Source organism: Protopterus annectens, chromosome 17.part0 (genome assembly GCF_019279795.1).
Source record: "Protopterus annectens isolate FY-2018-M chromosome 17.part0, PAN1.0, whole genome shotgun sequence".
In the NCBI taxonomy this organism is placed as follows: domain Eukaryota; kingdom Metazoa; phylum Chordata; order Ceratodontiformes; family Protopteridae; genus Protopterus; species Protopterus annectens.
In genome coordinates this window covers 626,678,486-626,703,251 of record NC_056751.1, presented here as the reverse complement: position 1 = coordinate 626,703,251, position 24,766 = coordinate 626,678,486, and the positions used below count along the sequence as shown (strand labels likewise).

Genomic DNA, 24,766 nt, shown 5'->3' with positions numbered 1-24,766 from the left:
TTGGGACACGTATATTTACTTCAGTTCATTATCTTTGTGTTAATAAGAGTACTGTTGGGACACGTATATTTACTTCAGTTCATTATCTTTGTGTTAATAAGAGTACTGTTGGGACACGTATATTTACTTCAGTTCATTATCTTTGTGTTAATAAGAGTACTGTTGGGACACGCATATTTACTTCAGTTCATTATCTTTGTGTTAACAATAAGAGTACTGTTGGGACACGCATATTTACTTCAGTTCATTGTCTTTGTGTTAACAGTAAGAGTACTGTTGGGACACGCATATTTACTTCAGTTCATTATCTTTGTGTTAACAATAAGTACTGTTGGGACACGCATATTTACTTCAGTTCATTATCTTCGTGTTAATAAGAGTACTGTTGGGACACGCATATTTACTTCAGTTCATTATCTTTGTGTTAACAATAAGTACTGTTGGGACACGCATATTTACTTCAGTTCATTATCTTTGTGTTAACAATAAGTACTGTTGGGACATGCATATTTACTTCAGTTCATTATCTTCGTGTTAATAAGAGTACTGTTGGGACACGCATATTTACTTCAGTTCATTATCTTCGTGTTAACAATAAGTACTGTTGGGACACGCATATTTACTTCAGTTCATTATCTTCGTGTTAATAAGAGTACTGTTGGGACACGCATATTTACTTCAGTTCATTATCTTTGTGTTAACAATAAGTACTGTTGGGACACGCATATTTACTTCAGTTGATTATCTTTGTGTTAATAAGAGTACTGTTGGGACACGTATATTTACTTCAGTTCATTATCTTCGTGTTAACAATAAGAGTACTGTTGGGACACGCATATTTACTTCAGTTCATTATCTTCGTGTTAACAATAAGTACTGTTGGGACACGCATATTTACTTCAGTTCATTATCTTCGTGTTAACAATAAGTACTGTTGGGACACGCATATTTACTTCAGTTCATTATCTTCGTGTTAATAAGAGTACTGTTGGGACACGCATATTTACTTCAGTTCATTATCTTTGTGTTAACAATAAGTACTGTTGGGACACGCATATTTACTTCAGTTCTTTATCTTCGTGTTAACAATAAGTACTGTTGGGACGCGTATATTTACTTCAGTTCATTATCTTTGTGTTAACAATAAGTACTGTTGGGAAACGCATATTTACTTCAGTTCATTATCTTCGTGTTAACAATAAGTACTGTTGGGACACGCATATTTACTTCAGTTCATTATCTTTGTGTTAATAAGAGTACTGTTGGGACACGCATATTTACTTCAGTTCATTATCTTTGTGTTAACAATAAGTACTGTTGGGACACGCATATTTACTTCAGTTCATTATCTTTGTGTTAATAAGAGTACTGTTGGGACACGCATATTTACTTCAGTTCATTATGTTTGTGTTAACAATAAGTACTGTTGGGACAGGCATATTTACTTCAGTTCATTATCTTCGTGTTAATAAGAGTACTGTTCCGACACGTATATTTACTTCAGTTCATTATCTTTGTGTTAATAAGAGTACTGTTGGGACACGCATATTTACTTCAGTTCATTATCTTTGTGTTAAAAATAAGTACTGTTGGGACACGTATATTTACTTCAGTTCATTATCTTTGTGTTAATAAGAGTGCTGTTGGGACACGTATATTTACTTCAGTTCATTATCTTTGTGTTAATAAGAGTACTGTTGGGACACGCATATTTACTTCAGTTCATTATCTTTGTGTTAACAATAAGTACTGTTGGGACATGTATATTTACTTCAGTTCATTATCTTTGTGTTAATAAGAGTACTGTTGGGACACGCATATTTACTTCAGTTCATTATCTTCGTCTTCTTCTCTTTCTTTTGGCTTTTTCCCAGTTAGGGGTCACCACAGCGGATCACCTGTCTGCTCATGATTGGCAGTGGAGTTTTATGGCATTGAGTTAACGGTACCCAACCTTCCACAGAAGGCACACACACAGACGCATAATTTTCACAAATCAGATTTCTCCTACCTAAAATTTACTATTTAGAAATGCAAATAGTGCATAAAAGCATACATATTGTGAAAAAATAAATAAATAACAACATGGTTGCTCAATGAAAAACATTTATTGATCAACACCAAAGATCATTACTATAGCATAATATACAGAATAAAAGCCATTTTTCTGTTGATGGTACCTGAAATAAAGTGATAAGTATCGATACACTTGATCTAGAATTCCTTCAACTCTCCATTGCTGTAAATATCAAAATATTTAATGTATATTTAATGTTTTCTTTACATTTATTTATGTATTACATTTAGTACAGATAAATACCCTTCATCAGCATGTGTGTAATATCAATATTTTGCAAAAAGTAATTAGTAAGCAGCACTTTAAATATTGCTTTGCTGTATAGTATTAAAATATTCCAGTTTATGCAGTTCAGACAGCATGTAAAACATTTGCACTTCATTTACATTTTCATTTTATCATGAATAATGCCCATTCCTCAGTATGCAGTTTGGTGTGGTCTTATTAACCAGTCTTATAACCAATATCATATTCTTACACAAGGGAAATCTCTAATTGAAACATCAGTGCCAACTTTCAGATTTTAACCTAAACACATTTGGGATGTAAAGCAAACATGCTACTAATAACTGCTTTTCAGCTTCAACAGGAATATACAAATTTCTGCAGGATGTTCATCACAAATTAATATTTTGTAAACAGTGCAAAGTAAGATTAATTACAAAAGATGACAAGAAAACAAACTCCAGAGCAACTACTTTAGGAAGAAGAGATCAGTCATAACGCAGGCTATAGTAACATTCTAGAGAACAACATAGCTACAAACACACAAAATGAAATGCATCATGAGAAGCTTATTGACTTTCACAAAGTTCAGAGTGAGTCAGAGGCCAGCTGTGGGATAGTGTAAAAAATATCAGTGTAAACATCAGTGGCCTAAATATCACTAACAGGAGTCAGCTAATATGTCATGCCACTTTGTATATGTGTAATCCTGTCATTGAAGGGGTCTACTTTGGTAGCACCAAGTTTAATGTCTCATTCACAGTCCACCATGGATGTTCTTACTGCCGCCTGACAGATCATAATGGCACATTAAACTAAATATGATTCTAATCCAAATTTCTTTTGATGAAGGCTATACTCTCCTGTTCACTGCAATGTGGGGGTTTGCCTCTACAGCCACAGCCTCTAAATGTACTATCTCAATGGTCACACTAACACAGAGGAAACTGCTAAATGTGTTACCTTTCTGCAGGGTCAGTGAAAACATGGTTGCAGCATATATAGGGACACTGATATGGGGTTAGAATCCCCACATCAGGCTACAGAGGAATATAATCCCCCTGCAGTTAACTTCAACCACACTGAGTGGTGGGACAATGTGGTCATTAATTTGGTGTTAGTAAGCTTAGTGGTGGTTCCACTGAAGAATAATAACAATTGTTTACTTGTTAAACAGAGGAATATTCTGTGGTCATAAACATGCGTGCCTTGTACGAATATTAAAGGTAGGCTGTTAAGATAAAATCTAATTGTTATAAGGAAAACAATCAGTTCTTTTTTTAATGGTAGGTATGTTGCATTCTGGTTCTACCTGACATAATCGAAACCACACAACACCGACAACCACATCACCGACACCACATATTCGACAGTCCATAAACACGAAACCACACATAACCGACAACGAAATAACCGACGGTACACAAACACGAAACCCCATACAAAACAAAACACATCCCCATTCCACAAACCACACACACAACACAAGCACACCAAAATCCTTACAAGCCCACACTAAACCTTACCCTAACCCTAAGGTCACTATCCTTACCTACCCGCTCTACCCCTAACTCACTTAACCCACCCCTGTCGAGCCCTTACCCTAACTCACTTAACCCACCCCTATCGCTCCCTAACCCTAACTCACTTAACCCACCCCTATCCCCACAGACCGTCAATCTCCACACTTACCTGCCTCGCACCCTCACTACCGCATACTCACACAGCCTTTCCCCATGTCGGCATCCTCGGCGTTGGTGTTGTCATCCGTCGTGTCGGTCTTCTGCATTGTCGATGTTCTGCAACCCGCGATTCGCGTCGGTCTTCTTAAACTTCGATCTTCTGGAGCTCCGGATTCCGATGTCGGTCTTCTCAGCTGTCGACGAAGTCAGGTAGAACCTGCATTCTATATCATTTGTAACAGTTACAGTATGCACTTACAAACCAAGAAGGAATGATTAACTTGTAATGGTTGATTATCCACTCATATGTTGTACAAAGCTTGAGGAATTGGGGAGTTTATCTGGATATTAAAATTATACAAGTTCAAAATACACCTATATTTTCTACTGAGTTATGTTATGAGTCATAACATATTCTTATAAGGAGTGTTCAGCCATAAAAAATATAAAACATTAAAACTACAAACAAAACATTAAACTAATAAAATGATCGTCTGGAATCCAGAAAATGTAATTCATTACAGCTCAGATATTCAAAGGACTTTAAGGTTCTAGAGATATTTTTAAAAATATAAAAGCAGTTTGCTGACATCTGAGTTTTTTGATTTTCACATGTATCCTTTTATTGCATGCCTTCCATTTTGTCCTTCTACATGTATGCACTAGATATATAAAATTGTATTGTTATGTTGCTGATCTTTTCTTTTACAAGCTATTCTTTAATATTTGATTCTCCTGTGTTAAAGTATTAATTCTCTATTAAGAATACATATACTCTAATCTGCAGAGATGTGGTATTGGCTAAGAAACACAAGTGAATATTTTTTTTCTTGCGTGTTACAGACAAATGCAATGATACATTATCTGCACGTGGAGTTGGAGGAATGCGTTAAAAGGCTGCCTTCAATTCTGACCATACAAGGGTATAGATATTAGTGATACTAACTTCCGTTTTAAAGAATGGCTTCATTTTTCTGCTTCTGTTAGTTTAGTAAAATACAAGAACGTCCTATAAGATGTGACTCATAATTCGAGGGTGGATTTTTAAACTAGATCAACTGAATGCACAATCCCATGAATAATGATGGGGCATGTTTTAGCAAAAGAAGAACACTGGACAGGGTGATTTGTGGAACAATATGATTCATAGACTTATTTACATTGAAATATGCAGATTTACACAATGACTCCATGCATAGCAAAGCATTCACAGTATATCATTCCTTTGAAATGTGCTTGATCTTTTCATAAAATTATGGCCTGTGATGAAAAACTGTCTAGATCTGAAAAAGTTCAACAACATAGCTTTTCTACTAAAAATAAAAATGCAACTTTTTCTATAACTGTGATTCCTTTTCTGAAAAAAAATATTTATATCTGTGTATGCTTTAAAATAGAACAGCATATTTATTACTATCTACACAACAAAAAGGTCACCCATTTGTTACATGTTATTGAAAGTGAGCTACAATAATAGCCTAAAATGACTTGAGAACAAAAATCACAAAATATTAAAATACAGAGAACGTGGATATCACATTAATAATGTCATGTTTACTTTCTCCTTCTCTTTTCAAGTTCTTTTGTCGTTTTCTTGTTGAATGAGTTATCGCTGTAGAGATCGTCACATGATGTACCCTGGCATTCACATTTGTCGACAAAGATATAGGAATAGTTAACTGTAGTTCCATCAGGACAGACCAAAACTACAGTTTCATTGTGAGTTTTGATCTCTTGACAACATGAGCAGGTATGTTCCATCTTGTTGGCTTCAGCAGAGTACCTAAGTAGGAGGAAGTGATCTTTATTTAATATGTTTTGATAGACACATAGAGATACATCTCAACTTAACTGCTATTTACCATATTTTTTTCCAACAGGCTGTGCAGTTCAGACAAAGGGATTCTCTTGAAAATCTTTTAAATCTTTTAGCACATTGATTTGCACTACCCCCGCTGCAACTGTAAAATGTTGCTAGTTATCTGGGACAAATATCAGTACATGCTTGAGCATGTCATTTCAGATGTTAACATAAATATGAATGATTACATTTACCAATAGCTATCCCGCTGAATTTTAGACAGTATCTACTAATGATATGCATAAACAGATAATTTATGTATTTATAATTTCAGAATAAAGCATTGTTGGGGATGGAAAGATATATGCTAGTGCTCCAGTATTGCTGAAATAATATTTTAAAACTGATTATATATGGTGAGCAAAAGTAATACCCAAGTTTCATAAACAAAACAAAGTTATACAATTGGTTCAGATCTACCATGTGATATCATGACATAGGAGTTCCTTTGTAGCATGATTAGATAATGCTTAGGTCTACAGACTGATTTTCTAGGGACCCAATGACTTGACTTTGTTGCCCATGATGTATAAGCCATTGCTATGTAAAGATGCATTTCCCCCCGGTGACACATTAGGAATGTCTTTTAAGCATTCTGATTGGCTTGACCAACTGGAATGTGGTATGACACAGCTGTCATATATTGATGTACAAGCAGCACACGTATGTACCTTGCTCTTACCCCATTTGTAGTTCAATGTCATGTAAATGCCAATGTCTAGCTACTGGTTCTTCCATAAAATGCAAAACAAGATTGATGAACTTATCTGCTGTGTATTTAAACTATAGCATTCATGTGAATTATGACTAAAGGTTAGTAACTTGTTAAAATAAAACAAAAATGTGGAGACTGAATGTCCACTACCAAGTCTTAATAAATTCACAAGCACAAAAATATAACTGAAGATGAGTTAGCACTTTCATGCTTTGTGATTAGAACATCAGGTGTACATTTTTCTTACAAAACATGTCCTTTGCATGACTGGCTATTTTAGCCTCAAATTTGACTTTTATTAATTTAATTATACTCCTGAGTTGCTTATTTAATTTTATGGGAGGGGGGTTCTATCACACTGAGTATGGATCTGAACGAGAACGAGAGACTTTTTGTGTTAACTGCAAGTACTTTTTGCTGAATTTTCCAATTTTGCTGATTTTGGTCATTTTTATTACCTGCACTTCTCAGAAAGCTTAAAAAGTAGACTTGCTACTTATTTCACTGTATTGCTGCCTGTAAATTGTTTTCCAGTTGTGCACTTGCCTTGCTTTATTTAAAAAGTTTAAATTTTCAAATTTCTAATTTTGCAAAGTTTTAATTGAGTTTACTGTTCTGGGCTATGCACTCAAGTGCATTAGCCTTTCTGTGCTTATTTACTGTATAACTGCATTGTTTAGCCAGATTTAACCAAAAAAAACCAAAAAAACCCCCAAAAAAACAAGCAAAAAAAATTCTATCTTATTTGCTAATTTTCTACCTTTTCTAACTAGAATAGTCCATTTTCCAGGCTTTGCTGGTTTCAGGACTTTAGTTTCAGTGTTCAGAGCTATCCAGACCTTGCTGTGGTAGAGGGAGGTCCTACTGCTTACCAATGAGAGTGGGAGCATTGTACTGCCTATCTAACACTAGAGAAGTGATTTCCAGCTCTGAAATTGCAATTTCATTGGCCATTTGGGGCTGATTTCTATCCCTTTCAACTTGCTGGCATATTTGTGCACCGTGGGGCTAAGGTTAAACTATTTTTGGTGCCAGAAAGTCTGCTCTTCAAATTTTCCCTTAAAACTAGCTAGTTAATCAGCAGTAACACTAAAACTGTATACCTGTAACTAGCACTTGTTCTAAAACTCACTAAAAATCACTAGGAAGTCTTAATTTGTTACAAGCACTTACCTCTTCTTGGTAATAAGGAGAAAATAATCATAGGCACTAGACAGCCTACAATTGCAAGTACCTTGCCAAAAAGTAAGGGAAAACAGCTCTTGTACTACACAAAGAAAGCACCTAACTAGGCATGTCCCAGAGTCAGCTTCAGGTGATTTCTCCTGTCCACCTGGTGAATCTGGGCATACTGGGGCAATGCAGCAATTGCCTCATGTACACAGACAACCCTCTCCTCCTACCACCAAACACTACAACTTGCAAGGGATGCACTTACATAGCCAAACTGGAAGCAAGGCTCTCTCCAGCCAAGATTGTACTAGACAGTCAAGAGGAGCAGGTTAACACCCACACAACACCTCAAACAACATGTAGTCCTTCAAAACTCACACCACCAAAACCCACACATAGCAACACAAAACCCACATATGTGAAGGCTCTTAACATTAACCTGCCCAAGCAACAAGGACCTCTGAAGCTGAAACGCAAACAAATACCACCCCCAAACACAACCAAAGCATCACATAGCTCACAACACCACTGTACCACCCAAAGGCAGCCCCTAAGGCAAGATAACGTACCCAACACTTTAGTTATAGGTGACTCAATAGTCAGGCACACTGATGTCCCACTCACCAGGCTGAACAAGGAGAAAATTACAGTTAGTTGCCTGTCGGGTGCCAGAATCTGCCACATAACCCATGCACTCAAGTCACTCCACAACAGGTACAAATATGACTCTGTCATTGTCCATGTTGGAGTGAATGACTTGAGACGTACCTCCCTGAACTACATGAAAAGAGGCATGGAAGAGCTCTCGGATCATGTAGCCCAGGCAGGTATGGCCCTAGTCCTGAGTAGCATCCTGCCATCGCCCAGAATGATACCACAGTATGAGGACAAAATGATTGACATCAATAATTGGCTAAGCTTCTGGTATCATTCAAAGGGGATCCAGTATCTGTCTGCCTGGGACGACATGATCAACAAACCATGATGCTTTGCAAGAGATGGTTTGCACCTGTCACCCCTGTGATTCAGGTTACTGGCTAAGGCTCTTGCCACCCCTATAGTGCCTTTTTTAGGCAAGGTTCAAAGGACACAACTACCACCGTAATGGGTACAAGCAAGCAAAATCTGAAGGTAATGCTACTCAATGCTAGAAGTCTAAACCTCAAGATGCACTCTCTCGAGGCTCTCCTAAAAATGGAGAATATCGATATCTATGCAGTAAATGAGACCTGGTTCAAAGCTCCAGAGAGCACCCCTGCAATACCAGGCTACAACTCATACCACATGTTTTGGCCACCAAACCAGGACTGAAACACTAAAGGTGGAGGAGTGTCCATATTCACCAATGATATTCACACCTCCAGGCTGGTTGCCCAATGCATCTGAAATTCTCCAGGTGCAACTAACACTAGGTAAGACTGCAATACAAATTGTTACTTGCTACAGATCCCCCACCATATCCCAAGATTCTCACTATACCTTTATAAACATACTGGAAAATATTAAGATACAACCAAACACCCTAATACTAAGTGATTTCAACTACCCTGCCATTAACTGGGAGAACTACTCCTGTACCAACACCTTTTTTCAATGTTTTTTGGAATTCATAAATTCCAATGGCCTAGAGCAACGTATTCATAGTCCCACCAGGGGTACCAATATTCTAGACCTGGTCATTACCAACATGGGAGATCAATGCTCTGCACCAGTGGTCACTCCCTTGTTGGTCAGATCAGACCATAAGCTAATCACCCTTGACATCCACATCCCACCCCCACCACCCTTTAAGGAAACCTCCGTAAAAAATTCTCCAAAGTCAACTTCATGCTTCTCAAGTCAGAAGTAACAAACTTCATGACACCCATGCAGATGGGAACTGGAATTCAACTGCTGAATCCTTCACTAAGGTGCTGTATGAGCACATTCATTCATGCATGGACTGAGCCTTTCCAAATAGAACCAAGACGTTGTCCTCCAAAAAAAGGAAGCCAGTCTAGTGGTCCCCTGCCACAAACAAGCTGCACAACAGAAGGAAGAAACTGTTGCAGAAAAGAGGAGGAACCCAGTGTAAGATTATGCTCAACAAGGTTTTAAGGTTGAAAGTAACTTTGCTACAAATATGCAACATAAATAAGGTATAAAATAAAGCTTGCTTAAATGCAGAAACAGAGTTTAGTAATATGTGATTAGTATCCATACTAAATGACTGTGGCTTAAAAATAAGGAACTTGCTTATGAGTGTATTACACACACATCAAGAAAGCTGACTTCTTACAGACTTGGCAAGAATGTAGAAAAACAGGATATATCAGAAAAAACCTAATCTGTGTTTATCCACAAGGCATTTCCTTGAAAAATATGCTTTTTTAAGAAAGTTTAAAGATATACTTTTCTAAGAAAGTTTATCCACAAGGCGTTTCCTTAAAAATATGCTTTTCTCCACTTATCAGCATTTGCACAAGAACAGATGTGTCAGCATTTGTGTCATCAAGGCAGTATCTTTCCAAACCCAAGGGGGTGTGTGCTTAACTAAAAATATATATAAAGTCTGTATTAAATCCAGTTATGTTAGAGGTATTGGTAGGGACACATTTATCCTGAGGTAAATGTTATATCTTTCACATCATCTGTACTATATGAAAGTGTAACAGTACTTGAAGCTGCAACATTAGTCCGTGTGTTTTATTATAAAAAGTTATTTGTTACTGCTCTGAGTTGATGCTGTAAAGTATATTCTTTCATCAGTGCATATTCTGCAAGCTTTTGTGTGCAACAAGACTATAAATGTAACTATAACCAGACTTTGATTTTAGCAATCCAGCCAGCAAGACTGAGTATCTATATATAATGTTGAGTTGCCGTATACGTTGGAGGAACCTACTACAGTTAACCGGAAGTTGTCCCGGTTTCAGGACTGTGTTTCTGGTTCAGATAATTTACTCATGTTCTATGATCTGAGTATAGAACATGATGATGATATCAATGATGTGGAGAATCTCCATGGACTCGGTGAGGACCTGAATAGGTTAGAGATCGATTTCTTGAAATTAAAAAGGTTACAGCTACAACGTCAACATTTTGAGGCTTGCATTCAGAAGCGTATAGTACCTCGGGACTGCGTATTTTAAAGATGCCTACTTCAGGTAATTTATATCCTGAGCTGTTGTTCAAATGGCAGCAGCTTAATTTGGAACTCAGTTTTAATTATATGAAGTTACTTAATGAGTTTTAACGTCCTGAAGAGGACTCTTTGAGAAATAAAGTGAATGAACTTTACAGTTTGATTATGACGAAATATTCAACCCCCAAGGCTGAATTGGGACTGGATAGACTCATGGATAATGTGCTGTTATTCGTCTCTTAGAACAGAAGAGAAACAAGATTTCTAGAGACGTTAAAGATTTTAAACTTGGACATGTCTTCACTTGGCCGAGACAGAATACTACTGCCTCGGTCATAAGGAATGTAGAACAAACTTTTTCTAATACAGTCAGAGTTGGTTTGAATAGGGATAATAATGAAACTGCTGATTGTAATAAGACCAATGTTAATGCTGTTAATGATAATAATGTTGACACCTCTGTGATACATGAGGCACCTGTTACTGTGATTTCTGATACTAACCAAGAGCAAAGGCCTGTTAATAATGTGTTGAGGCCCATTGTCTCTAATGATGAACCTGAAGTGAGGAGGAATACTGGTTGTAATAAACTTATGCTAATATGTTCACAAGAACGAGGTGCCAACCCTCAGACCCCTTTTCCAATAGAGCCCCTCCGCCAGGCTGGGAGACAGAGATCAGTAAGCCGAGGGCGGCAGAAACGGAAGGGGTCAGGGGGGGAATATACCGGCCCCACTCTGAAGAAGATGTGGGAGAGAGTGGAAGGTCTTTAGTTGTGAATTTATCACATAGAGTTTTAAGTAAATGTGAGGAAGAAGTCCTTAATAAAGGACTTACGTTTATACCTACTAACAAGGGGGATATAACTGATTCCATCTTAGATATTAAATTGTATGCACGGAATGTTCAATTGAAATTAGATTTTGGTGAGAATGAAGGAAATAATAGTGGTAATGAACTTTCAGTCAGTTTTCGACCAATTAGTACTTATACACCAACTTTACATCCACTCTTAGATACTTTTTCTAGATTAGTGGAGAATGACCTATACAAGTATTATGAGGAGAATCGCAATGTTAAGAACAGGGGCAAGAAATATAATTTAACTTTTTTGCAGAGAAAGGCACTTTTGGATTTGAGTAGGGATATCTCGATAGTAATTAGACCAGCTGATAAGGGGGGGTCCTATTGTTTTAATGGATCATTCCAATTACTTTGAAAGCATGAGGGCCATGTTAGAAGAAGAGGCTTTCTACTCAAAAATTGATTTATTGGACGTAACCAATAAGGTATTTAGGGTATATGATATGCTTGACGACTTGGTTAAGAGCCACAATGTCACTTTTAGTCTGTTCAAGTATTTAAGAGTGAATAATCCACTTATACCCGTTATACAAGGATTGCCCAAGGTTCACAAATCTATTTTTAAGCCACCCCTGCGTCCTATAGTTGCTGGGCAGGGTTGGCTCACTGAACCTTTTTCTATCTATTTGGAGTACCATCTGAGGCCAGTTGTTGAGGCTAATCCATTGATTTTGAAAGATAGTAAACAGTTTCTTTTAGATTTATATAGTTATACTAGGACTTTAGGGGATGACGATTTTTATATTTTAGCAACATTAGATGTCAAGAGCTTGTTTACAGTTATCCCCAATGATTTAGGAGTTGTTAGATTACAACGCTACCTAACTACTAAGTCTAATATGGACTGTAACACTATAGAACTTCTAGCGCTGTTTTTGGAAACAGTGCTATACAACAATGTGTTTGTATTTGATGGAAATATTTATCTTCAGAAGGATGGCGTAGCTATGGGCACTTCATGTGCCAATAGCTACGCCAACATAGTAATGGCTGATTGGGAGGAAGAACTTCTTTTTCCACTAGAAGCCTTTCAACAATATGTTGGGTTCTACAGGCAGTTTGTGGACGACCTCTTTTTGATCTGGAAAGGTGATGAGGCTAGTCTTGTGGATTTTGTGTCAGTTATGAACAATTTAACTGACGTCCTTAACTTTACTTTGAGTTTTTCTATGCATGAGATTTCTTTTTTAGATGTTAATATAATAAGACTTGAGAATGGACTGTTAAATACATCTGTACATAGGAAAGCATGCTATAGGAATACTTTACTCCATAGGCATAGCATGCATCCTAAGTATGTCTTTGGCAATGTGGTGAAAGGACAAATAATGAGAGCATCCAGACGTAATCCCTTGGATGAGGGATATGAACTAGAAGTGTTAAATCTTAGGAATAGGCTCTCTGAGAGATGTTACAATAAAACAGAAGTTGACAAAGCAGTATCTGTTGTGAATAAGTTAAGGACTTCAAAAGCACGCCCATACTTTTCGGATTGGGTTGACAATGCTAACACTGTGCAGCCGATGAGGGCATGTGGGTTGAACATACCATTGTTTTTCATGGAAGGGGTTGGACATGTAAAAAGCATTATTGAGAGACACTGGGAAACCCTTTTGCTTGCTGATGATATTAGAAATGTTGTGGGCTTAAGACCTAAATTTCTTTATAAGAACAAGAAAAATTTGAAACAAATGCTCTGTCATTACCCAAGGAATTTAAGTAATATTTCATCTATCTCACCCATTCATAATACTATACCCTGTAATCATTGCAGACAATGTCAGTATATTGATACTGACAATGCCTTTGTACAACCTGTTACTGGTCATGAATTTCATTTTCAAACTAAGACTAATTGTCAGAGTACTAATGTGGTGTATCTTGCCAGGTGTGTATCTTGTACAGCGTTCTACATTGGGAAGACTAATAGACAGTTGAGAGAGAACGCATTAGAGAGCACGTCTATCATATACGTGTTGGTTCAGACCATAATGCTCTGGCCAAACACTGTAGACAGTTAGGGATGACAAATTGGCTTAAGTTTTATGTCATACAAATCATTGCCCCTAGTATTAGAGGGGGCGACATAGAGAATTATACTGAGGAATGTGAGTTATGTTGGATTATCCACTGTAGAGTGGACAGAACACCTGGGTTAAATGATAAGACCCACTTGAAACCCGTCCTCAGGAAAAGGAGACTGCCCGGACCAAAATTAAGGACATCTTTATAACGTATCTTATAATTTTGTTGTATGTATTTTAAAATTTAGCAGTTTTGTTGTTTTAATAATGATTCTTAATAGACAATTGATTAGTCTATATTGAGTACTCTGATTTGTTTTATTCATGTTTCTGGTGCCACTTATTTTAAAAGGAGATCTTTGCCTTTATGTGCTTAATAGACATCATTGACGTGTAGGATTGTTCAGCCTATGGTGTTTGTTCTCTTATTTTTTAAACAATTCTTTAACCAATGTTTTTATAGTCTGATGAAGCCTCAAGGTGAAAGCGCTTACTTTTTGCTTGTCGAATAAAAGTTTTTACTTTTTACGTCTCGGAATTGATTCCTAGTTTCGTTTGAACTTTGGATTTTTTCACTGAGTTACGTTTTTATATCTTACTGCCATTTTTTGCTCCTGTATATGTTTTGGACTTGGTGGCTGATTTATTTTGTTATTTGCATCACAGGAGCATACTTTCCCTGGTGGTCTTTGTTCTTATTATTGTGGTTCACGTATCTTGAGAAGACTTCAGATCCTTCACAGTAAGCAGCACCATAGTAACTACAATAACTAAAATTATTTTTTTCTGAATCCAGATTGAGCCTGAAGTCCAAGAAAGTCGCAGCGCCATAAATTCTCCAAGAAAAGGTGGATATCTACTTGCCCAGCAGTCCGCTGCCTGTTGTGCTTCACCAGCTTCTTGAGAGACTTTGAAAATTCAGCCATTTGCAATAACAGCCTGATCACCTGTTTTCTTGCTCACTGGTAAGACTTTTTTTGTGTCACATTTTTAGTATGAATGCTATTAGGCAGAATTCAAGCAAATGTAAGTCAAGTTTTACTCTTAATGTAGCAGAACAATCAGATAAAATATGGAGTAAACTGCAATGTTGGTATACACAGCACATTAGTAAATGTAAAACCTTATTAGGGCAGGTTGATAGTAAGGAATTATGCAAATGTATTACAATATTTGACTGGTATCTCAAAGAAACCCATGTGGGGTATGACAAATGTTTATTGTGTGATTCAGATGTTAAACAGTTATGTCCTGTCACCACATGTGAAAGGTTAATCTCAGAGTTGCAATCGGAATCAAATCAGTTACTGACAGGACCTCTAGTACATTTTGTTACAAAAGAATGTAATAAACTTCTAAGAGACAGACACAATTAGTTCAGGAAGTTAGGCAAGTTATGCAAACATTTTTTCAAAAGTGCATATGAGTTTTAAATTCAGCAGAACAGGTTACTAAAGAATGTCAGAAAGACCATGCAACATTACAGGAAACTCTTAAACAGCAGTTACAAGATAAAGGAAATAAATTAGCTGAACTGACAGAGACTGACTTCCTCCACACATTGGGAAAGAGCAGGAAACTACAGCTGATCTGTACAAAACATATATATTTTATAATATGTTTGTGTTTTGAAAATGGTTAAGCAGTAGAATGGTAAAATACAAATCATTCTCAAATATTTAAAACTTCCATTCAATTAAAGAAAAATATTTATTAGTACTACAGTAAAGTAGAGTATATGACTGCCATTCTCATAGCATAGTCAAAAGGTAAACAAAACAGTTCTAGTACATAGAAATTAAATAAAAATAGTTAATAAGTATAAAGATTGAAAGTCACAAGACTGACATGCATGTATTTTCTTTTTATACAATGCGCAAGAATAACAGGCAGACAACAGCAAATATAAATAATATAAATATAAACATGTGTTAGTTAAGCTAATAATCTATTTATTTCTTTACATTTTTTAATAATTGTATAGTAACACCACACCAAACAGTTAAAGTTCTGAATTTTAACGAGAAATAAAATCACAAATGGTATTAGTCAAGCAATCTTTGTAAAATGAATGACAGAGCAATTAAATAAATAAAAAAATACTGAAATCAAAAGTTAAAAAATATGTAAGATAATTGTAAAATAATGTTTAGTTATGTAGTATAAATGCATAGTTATGCAAATCACAAATATAATTATAAGTGCATTTTACTACTAAATTGCAAGTGTATTAACAGATCATTAAAGGAAAAATGCTAAAAAAAATAACTATAGTTTACAAAATCTGAAATGTGAGCTCAGACCTTCCTAGACTGGATGAATAGTTGCATGAAATGTTGGAAAGATAAGATAAGAAACAAGACTGATTGCCAAACAAGTAGCTTGAGTTTTTCTAAAAAGCTTATTGTTATTAAAACATAATTGTTAAAATGTTCACAAGCAACATTATTTGGTAATTCTAATAAAATATCACAATTGTGCATATATGTCACTGATAAAAGTAAAAAACCTCAGTTACATCAAGTATAGCCAACAGATGGGTTATAGTATACATACAGTTCAAATAAAGTATACAGGAGGGTACAAATAACTACTAGTAGTAGTAGACAGCAAAGGCAACAGAAAAAATATATTCTGTCATTAAAAACAGCCAGAAATGATCAAATCAGACAAAGGTCTAGAGTTTAATAACCTAATAAAGCAAATGTATAACCAAAGTGTTGGGCTGGTACACATTTTATTCTCACAGCTTAAAGCAAATGAACAATACTACAGTACTACAGGGGAAGGGGTACTTTCTCAGTTTTACACTGACTGTGTGAGTAGTATGTATTGCAAAAGGGTCTAAAATAAAGCCACAGAGAAGAAATAATATATCATTCCTTTTTGACAATACTCTTTTAGGGGGAGGGAAAAACATGTATTAGTGCATTAGAAATACTGGATTAAACCTGACAGGATACGATATTTTACAAGTTGCTAGTAGCTATCATGCTAGTTATTATTGTATTGTTTAGTATTAAATTGTATTTACAACCTGTTAAACTGTAAAGCTATACAAGAGATGGCTTAAATTGCTTTATTAAAGCTACACAACAAAAGTAAAGATATGCAAAAATTGAGCAAGAATGGTCACTATTTTTAATATATTTTTGGAAAGACAATGTTGGTATGCAAAAAGCATAAATGTTTCTAATTTCTGGGTATGTAGTTGCCTCTGGTAGCAATTTCACTAGATACTTCTAAAGAGGCATAAGAATTTTCCAAAATACAAAAGAATTCAATACAAATGAAATTAATGTCTAGTAGCAAATATGTGTGAAAAAACATGTTTTAAAAAAATTGGGTCCAGGATAGCTACTAGATTGAAATGCATGAATAGCAAACAGTCTGTGTAAATACATACTGTATAGGATACATTGTAATAAGTTCAAAAGTAATTTGTCAAGTTGTAATATTATCTCTGGTTTTAAGTTGGAGTCTTATTATTGGTTTTTGGACCATCATTTTATCTGTACTAGTATTGGTTACCCCAGTTAAAGGAAATTATATTAAAATATTGTACTCATACAGGTAATGGACTAATATGTACATAGCATTATTTAGTGTATAAGTCATGTTTTTCTTAAACCCTCAAGTATTAAATATACTGAAATAATTGCATTCAAATATTTATTATCTAAGCCCAGTTCAGTACTTTACCAAGGTGTTTAATATGTTCACTTCACTGTCAACCAAGATGTTAATGGGCAGTTCAGAGACATGACCACAGTGTTATGGTTAAAATGACATTGAAACTGTATATTTTCAGCAGTATATAAATGCTTGGAGTAGCACATAGTTCTTGTCTCTTATAGATATTAGTCTATCTATAATCTTTTGATATTAATAAAAGCAGAGTTAATTAAACAGTTGCAAAGAGTTAATGAAAGAGTTCTAAGTCATAAATAAAATTCTGTGATTGCAAAACAATAAATTAATCAAGTTAAAAAAATAAAAGTAAAGCAGACACAGTTCATAACTGGTGAAATATTTTCACAGAATAGTGTACAAAAAGAAAAAGTTGTTAAATACATTCAGTTTTGGTAGTAATACTTGATATCATTGTAAAATTGCATTTTCACTTGTTGTATCAAAAGAAGACTAAAGTTTTTGTTTCTTAATGTGTTTTCTATATAATGTGATCGAAAATACATATCAGTATAAAGTGTTTTGAGTATGTTAAAAAACAAAAAGAGGGAATTGTAAGATTATGCTCAACAAGGTTTTAAGGTTGAAAGTAACTTTGCTACAAACATGCAACATAAATAAGGTATTAAATAAAGCTTGCTTAAATGCAGAAACAGAGTTTAGTAATATGTGATTAGCATCCATACTAAATGACTGTGGCTTAAAAAAATAAGGAACTTGCTTATGAGTGTATTACACACACATCAAGAAAGCTGACTTCTTACAGACTTGGCAAGAATGCAAAAACAAAACAAACAAAAAAAAAACAGGATATATGAGAAATAAACTAATCTGCTTTATTTAAAGAATGGACAACAGGACATGTGTTTATCCACAAGGCGTTTCCGTGAAAAATATGCTTTTTTAAGAAAGTTTAAAAATATGCTTTTCTAAGAAAGTTTATCCACAAGGTGTTTCCTTAAAAGTATGCTTTTCTGCACTTATCAGCATTTGCACAAGAACAGACGTGTCAGCATTTGCATCATCAAGGCAGTATCTTTCCAAAACCAAGAGGGTATGTGCTTAACTAAAAAAAAAAAAAAAAAAAAAAAAATATATATATATATATATATATATATATATATATATATATAAAGTCTGTATTAAATCCAGTTATGTTAGGGGTATTGGTAGGGACACATTTGTCCTGAGGTAAATGTTATATCTCTCATATCATCTGTACTATATGAGAAGTAAAGTGGAACAGTACTTGAAGCTGCAACGTTAGTCCGTGTGGTTTATTATAAAAAGTTATTTGTTACTGCTCTGAGTTGATGCTGCAAAGTATATTCTTTCATCAGTGCATATTCTGCAAGCTTCTGTGTGCAACAAGACTATAAAAGCAACTATAACCAGACTTTGATTTTAGCAATTCAGCCAGCAAGACTGAGTATCTTGAGAAGACTTCAGATCCTTCACAGTAAGCAGCACCATAGTAACTACAATAACTAAAATTAATTTTTCACCCAGGATTCAAGAAACTCCCTCACCAGCCTCAGCAGAAAGCCGAGATCCCTCAAAATCTTCCAAAGCTAGTACGAAAACAAAATTGCCAAAGATTCCAAAGACAACCACAAGGCATTCTATAGCTATGTCAAGAGTCTAAATGACAATAATCATATCTGCTCTGAGCTACAGCAGAATGGCACTAGATATACTGATTCCAAGGATATTGCCAGTATCCTGGCAGATAGATTCAGTGCCAACTTCACCCTCCCTCTCACCCCCTAAAGGGCCCATCTCAATGCCAAAAGAATGCCAAATTCTGGTAATCACGGCCACTCAGGTAAAAACCCCACTCTCCAAAAAGAAGAATACAGCATCCATGGGACCAGATAACATCCCGGCTGTATACTGCATGAACTACAAAATGGACTAGCACCTCACCTATGTGTCATGCTTAATCATAGCCTCACCTCAGGCTTCATGCCCACAGAGTGGTGCACAGCTGCAGTCATCCCACTCCATAAGGGGGGATCCACTTTGGATCCTGGGAACTACCGTCCCATCAATCCGATGAGCCTGATCTGCAAGGCCATTGAATGTATTAGCATGGAACTTATAAACAAAGACATTGGCAACCTTCAAATACTGGATCCCACCCAGTTTGGGTTCATGAAGGATTGATCTTGCCTCCTGAACCTAATTGACTTCTTTGAATCAGTTTCCAGGGGCGTGTATTAGGGTAAGGTGGTTCACACAGCCTACTTGGACCTCACCAAGGCTTTTGACACTATCCCCCACTCTGGCATCATATATCTATGATGCCAGAGTGGGGGATAGTGTCAAAAGCCTTACTAACTAAGCTGGGCATTAATCCCTACATCACTTGATAGGTTGCAAACTGGCTTACTGACAGAACACACACTGTAAAAGTAGCCGACTCCAAATCCAGCTCCAGACAAGTGACAAGTGGTGTACCACAGGGTTCTGTCCCAGGACCACTCTTGCTTGGCATTCACTTCTCTGAAGTACAGGCCAACACTAAGGGACTCTAGCTTGAAAAGTTTGCAGATGACTGCAAGCTGGGAGCCATTACTGAATCCCCAAATGATGTGGATATACTACAAAAGGGCCTTACTGAAACAAATGCCTGGTGCCAGAGCCATGCGCTCAAGCTAAATGCCAAAAAATTTATAGTTGTCCACTTTGGAAAAAAACACATATCTGTGAACTACCACATAGGTGGCAGTACACTAAACACCAAAAGTGTGATGAGATCTAGAGACACAGGTGGACAGTGGTCTTACTTTTGATAACCACATAGCCACAACAGTTAGAAAATCCTACGTGGCATACCTCATCACTAAGGGCTTTTCATCCAGAAAAAAAGGAGGTCATTGTCCCTCTGTACTCATCCCTCATTAGACCCATTATAGAATCCAAAGAAGTATGGCAGGAGACTCCACGACAAAAGCAGAAGTGGCAAAATTTACTTGAACAAAATTTATTAAAATGCATGCACAATGAGCGCTTTCAGGCAAACATGCCGGTTCACTTTTAGAAGGAATAAAAACTTAAAAGATATGCTATGTCATGAGCCCAGAATGGTTTTTAATAATATCATGAAAACTGGACGGTTGGGAACCTTCCCATGTCATAATTGTAAGGCATGTGTCCATATTAGCTCTACTAATTTGTTTATACATCCTAGGACACAACAGGAGTACTCATTAAAGGGATTTGCCAACTGCAGAACTAGAAATGTAGTTTATTTGACCATGTGTCAGCTGTGTATTCATACTATGTTGGTAAGACAAACTGTATGTTAAAGGAAAGAATTTATGGACATATGTTTGACATTAGGCATCATGATGTACGTAATGCGTTAGCACAACATGTAGATGAATATGCTGATCATTATTTTAAGTTTATGGTTTTACAGAATGTACATAATAACATGGGGAGGGTGATTTATCCAATGAAACTGAATGTCTTGAAACGAAATGGATCTAAGACTAGGTGCGGATAGAAGCCCTGGTCTAAATACAGCTGTACCTTTAAAACCTGTCTTAAGAAAAAGGAGGGTAAAATATTAGCTTTTGATTGGTTGTCATGATGTTTAAATAAGTGTTTTTAGCTTTTTACTTTGTCTGATGAAGGGCATGTTTGCCTGAAAGTGCTCACTGTGCACGCATTTTAATAAATTTTGTTCAAGTAAGTTTGCTTCTTCTGCTTTTGTCGTGGAGTCTCCTGCCATATTTCTTTGGATAGATTTTGTGTTTTATTGGTGGAGTGACCTTGGCACAGAATAGCACTGCTTTTGGAGTTGGAACCCATTATAGAATACAATGCCTCATTTGGTATGTACCTCACAAGACATCTGCAACAACTAGAAAGGCCGCAGAAATACCTCACAAAAAGAATCACAGGCCTAAAGCAGATGCCTTATGCTGACCATCTAAAGAAACTCCAGCTATACTCTGTCACATATCGCCTACTCAGAGGAGATCTCTGCCTAACATACTAGGCCATGTCAGACCCAGAGTGGTTGGACATGCTACACTTAAAGAAATCCCAATCCCTCCAAGCCACACGCTCCAGGGATCTTAACCTTGTCATCACAATGAATAGAACATGCTGGAGGGATAGCTTCCTGACCAAGAGACTCCCCATACTCTGGAATAGGCTGCCCATACATGTCAGGCAGAGTGCCTCAATGGCCGTCCTCAAGAGGAACCTTGATGACTGGATGGGAGATAGGAAATTCACCCTGGAAATCACATCAGTAGCCCTGCTAGACAGGGGTCCAGAAAAGTAAATATTTGTGGGAAGCAATAGCCAGGGAATCGTTATGGCTAGGCTTGTATAGGCCCTTGTACCTACCTATGAACCTATTTCACGTCAGATGGATATGCTAAGAGTGCTCACATTGGATGGATATGCTAAGAGTGCTTGCATTGGATGGCTACGCTAAGAGTGCTCACATTGGATGGATATGCTAAGAGTGCTCACGTCAAATTGATATGCTAAGAGTGCTCACATTGGATGGATATGCTAAGAGTGCTCACATCAGATGGATATGCTAAGAGTGTTCGTGTCAGATGGATATACTAAGAGTGCTCACATTGGATGGACATGTTAAGAGTGCTCACATCGGATGGATATGCTAAGAGTGCTCGCGTCGGATGGATATGTTAAGAGTGCTCACATTGGATGGATATGCTAAGAGTGATCGTGTCGGACGGATATGCTAAGAGTGCTCACATTGGATGGATATGTTAAGAGTGTTCACATTGAATAGATATGCTAAGAGTGCTCACATTGGATGGATATGCAAAGAGTCCTCACATTGGATGGATATGCTAAGAGTGCTCACATCGGACAGATATGCTAAGAGTGCTCACATCGGACGGATATGCTAAGAGTGCTCACATCGGATGGATATGCTAAGAGTGATCACATCGGATGGATATGCTAAGAGTGCTCGCATCAAATGGATATGTTAAGAGTGCTCACATCGGATGGATATGCTAAGAGTGATCATGTCGGATGGATATGCTAAGAGTGCTCACATTGGATGGATATGTTAAGAGTGCTTACATTGGATGGATATGCTAAAAGTGCTCACGTCGGATGGATATGCTAAGAGTGCTCACATTGGATGGATATGCTAAGAGTGCTCACATTGGATGGATATGTTAAGAGTGCTCCATTTGGATGGATATGCTAAGAGTGCTCACATTGGACAGATATGCTAAGAGTGCTCACATCGGATGGATATGCTAAGAGTGCTCACATCGGATGGATATGTTAGGAGTGCTCACATTGGATGGATATGCTAAGAGTACTCGTGTTGGATGGATATGCTAAGAGTGCTCACATTGGATGGATATGCTAAGAGTGCTCACGTCGGATAGATATGCTAAGAGTGCTCACATCAGATGGATATGCTAAGAGTGCTCATGTTGGATGGGTATGCTAAGAGTGTTCACATCAGACAGATATGCCTAAAGTGCTCACATCTGACAGATATGCTTAGAGTGCTCACATTGGATGGATATTCTAAGAGTGATCACGTCGGTTGGATATGCTAAGAGTGCTCAAGTCAGATGGATATGCTAAGAGTGCTCACATTGGATGGATATGCTAAGAGTGCTCATGTTGGATGGATATGCTAAGAGTGCTCATATCAGATGGATATGCTAAGAGTGTTCATTTCTGATGGAAAAAGGTAAGTGGCTACAGTATGTTTTTGGGAAATATGCAAGTTTTGTGGCTATTATTATTTTACAGAAATTGTCTAACAAGTCTATGAGACTCTGTCTAGGACAGTCCTATTTGTGAGGTATTCTTTAATAATTTCTCTTATCACCCATATACATTTTCTTTATAGCTTACATTCATCTTACAAATGGAAAAACATATCCGTCCATACTCAGATAAGTATCTAAGTTAGGAAAACACAATGAAACATGTTTTAAGCTTGGTATCTGGGTAATGTATGAACATGCAAAGTAAGATGGGTCAATAAATCTATACTTAAATTGTATAATTTGGGTATCATAGTGGTTAAGGTGTTTACCTTACAAGAGAGAAGTACAGAGTTTGATTTTCACAAAGGGAAACTGGATAGACTTACAATGGTCCACAAGTGCAGCTAGCCTAGAACTTACCTGTGAACCTCCGAGCAGTGTTACATAACAATAGTACTAGATACATCTGAGCAGTGTTACATAACAATAGTACTAGATACATCTGAGCAGTGTTACATAACAATAGTACTAGATACATCTGAGCAGTGTTACATAACAGTAGTACTAGATACATCTGAGCAGTGTTACATAACAATAGTACTAGATACATCTGAGCAGTGTTACACAACAATAGTACTAGATACATCTGAGCAGTGTTACACAACAGTAGTACAAGATACATCTGAGCAGTGTTACATAACAGTAGTACTAGATACATCTGAGCAGTGTTACATAACAGTAGTACTAGATACATGTGAGCAGTGTTACATAACAATAGTACTAGATACATCTGAGCAGTGTTACATAACAGTAGTACTAGATACATGTGAGCAGTGTTACATAACAATAGTACTAGATACATCTGAGCAGTGTTACATAACAGTAGTACTAGATTCATGTGAGCAGTGTTACATAACAATAGTACTAGATACATCTGAGCAGTATTACATAACAATAGTACTAGATACATCTGAGCAGTGTTACATAACAATAGTACTAGATACATCTGAGCAGTGTTACACAACAATAGTACTAGATACATCTGAGCAGTGTTACACAACAATAGTACTAGATACATCTGAGCAGTGTTACATAACAGTAGTACTAGATTCATGTGAGCAGTGTTACATAACAATAGTACTAGATACATCTGAGCAGTATTACATAACAATAGTACTAGATACATCTGAGCAGTGTTACATAACAATAGTACTAGATACATCTGAGCAGTGTTACATAACAATAGTACTAGATACATCTGAGCAGTGTTACACAACAATAGTACTAGATACATCTGAGCAGTGTTACACAACAATAGTACTAGATACATCTGAGCAGTGTTACACAACAGTAGTACAAGATACATCTGAGCAGTGTTACATAACAGTAGTACTAGATACATCTGAGCAGTGTTACATAACAATAGTACTAGATACATCTGAGCAGTGGTAGATAGCAATAGTACTAGATACATCTGAGCAGTGTTACATAACAACAGTACTAGATACATCTGAGCAGTGTTACATAACAGTAGTACTAGATACATCTGAGCAGTGTTACATAACAATAGTACTAGATACATCTGAGCAGTGTTAC

At 36.6% G+C, this 24,766-nt stretch overlaps 1 protein-coding gene across 1 annotated transcript in view; it reads right to left on the bottom strand.

Moving 5' to 3' along the window:
* LOC122791482 (intestinal mucin-like protein) overlaps window positions 1-24,766 on the bottom strand; it is an 82,684-nt gene that overhangs the window by 21,654 nt on the left and 36,264 nt on the right. Inside the window, exon 3 of the mRNA XM_044059225.1 lies at window positions 5,543-5,767. Within this exon, the coding sequence (XP_043915160.1) occupies window positions 5,543-5,767 (225 nt within the window). The remainder of the gene's footprint in view (window positions 1-5,542; window positions 5,768-24,766) is intronic.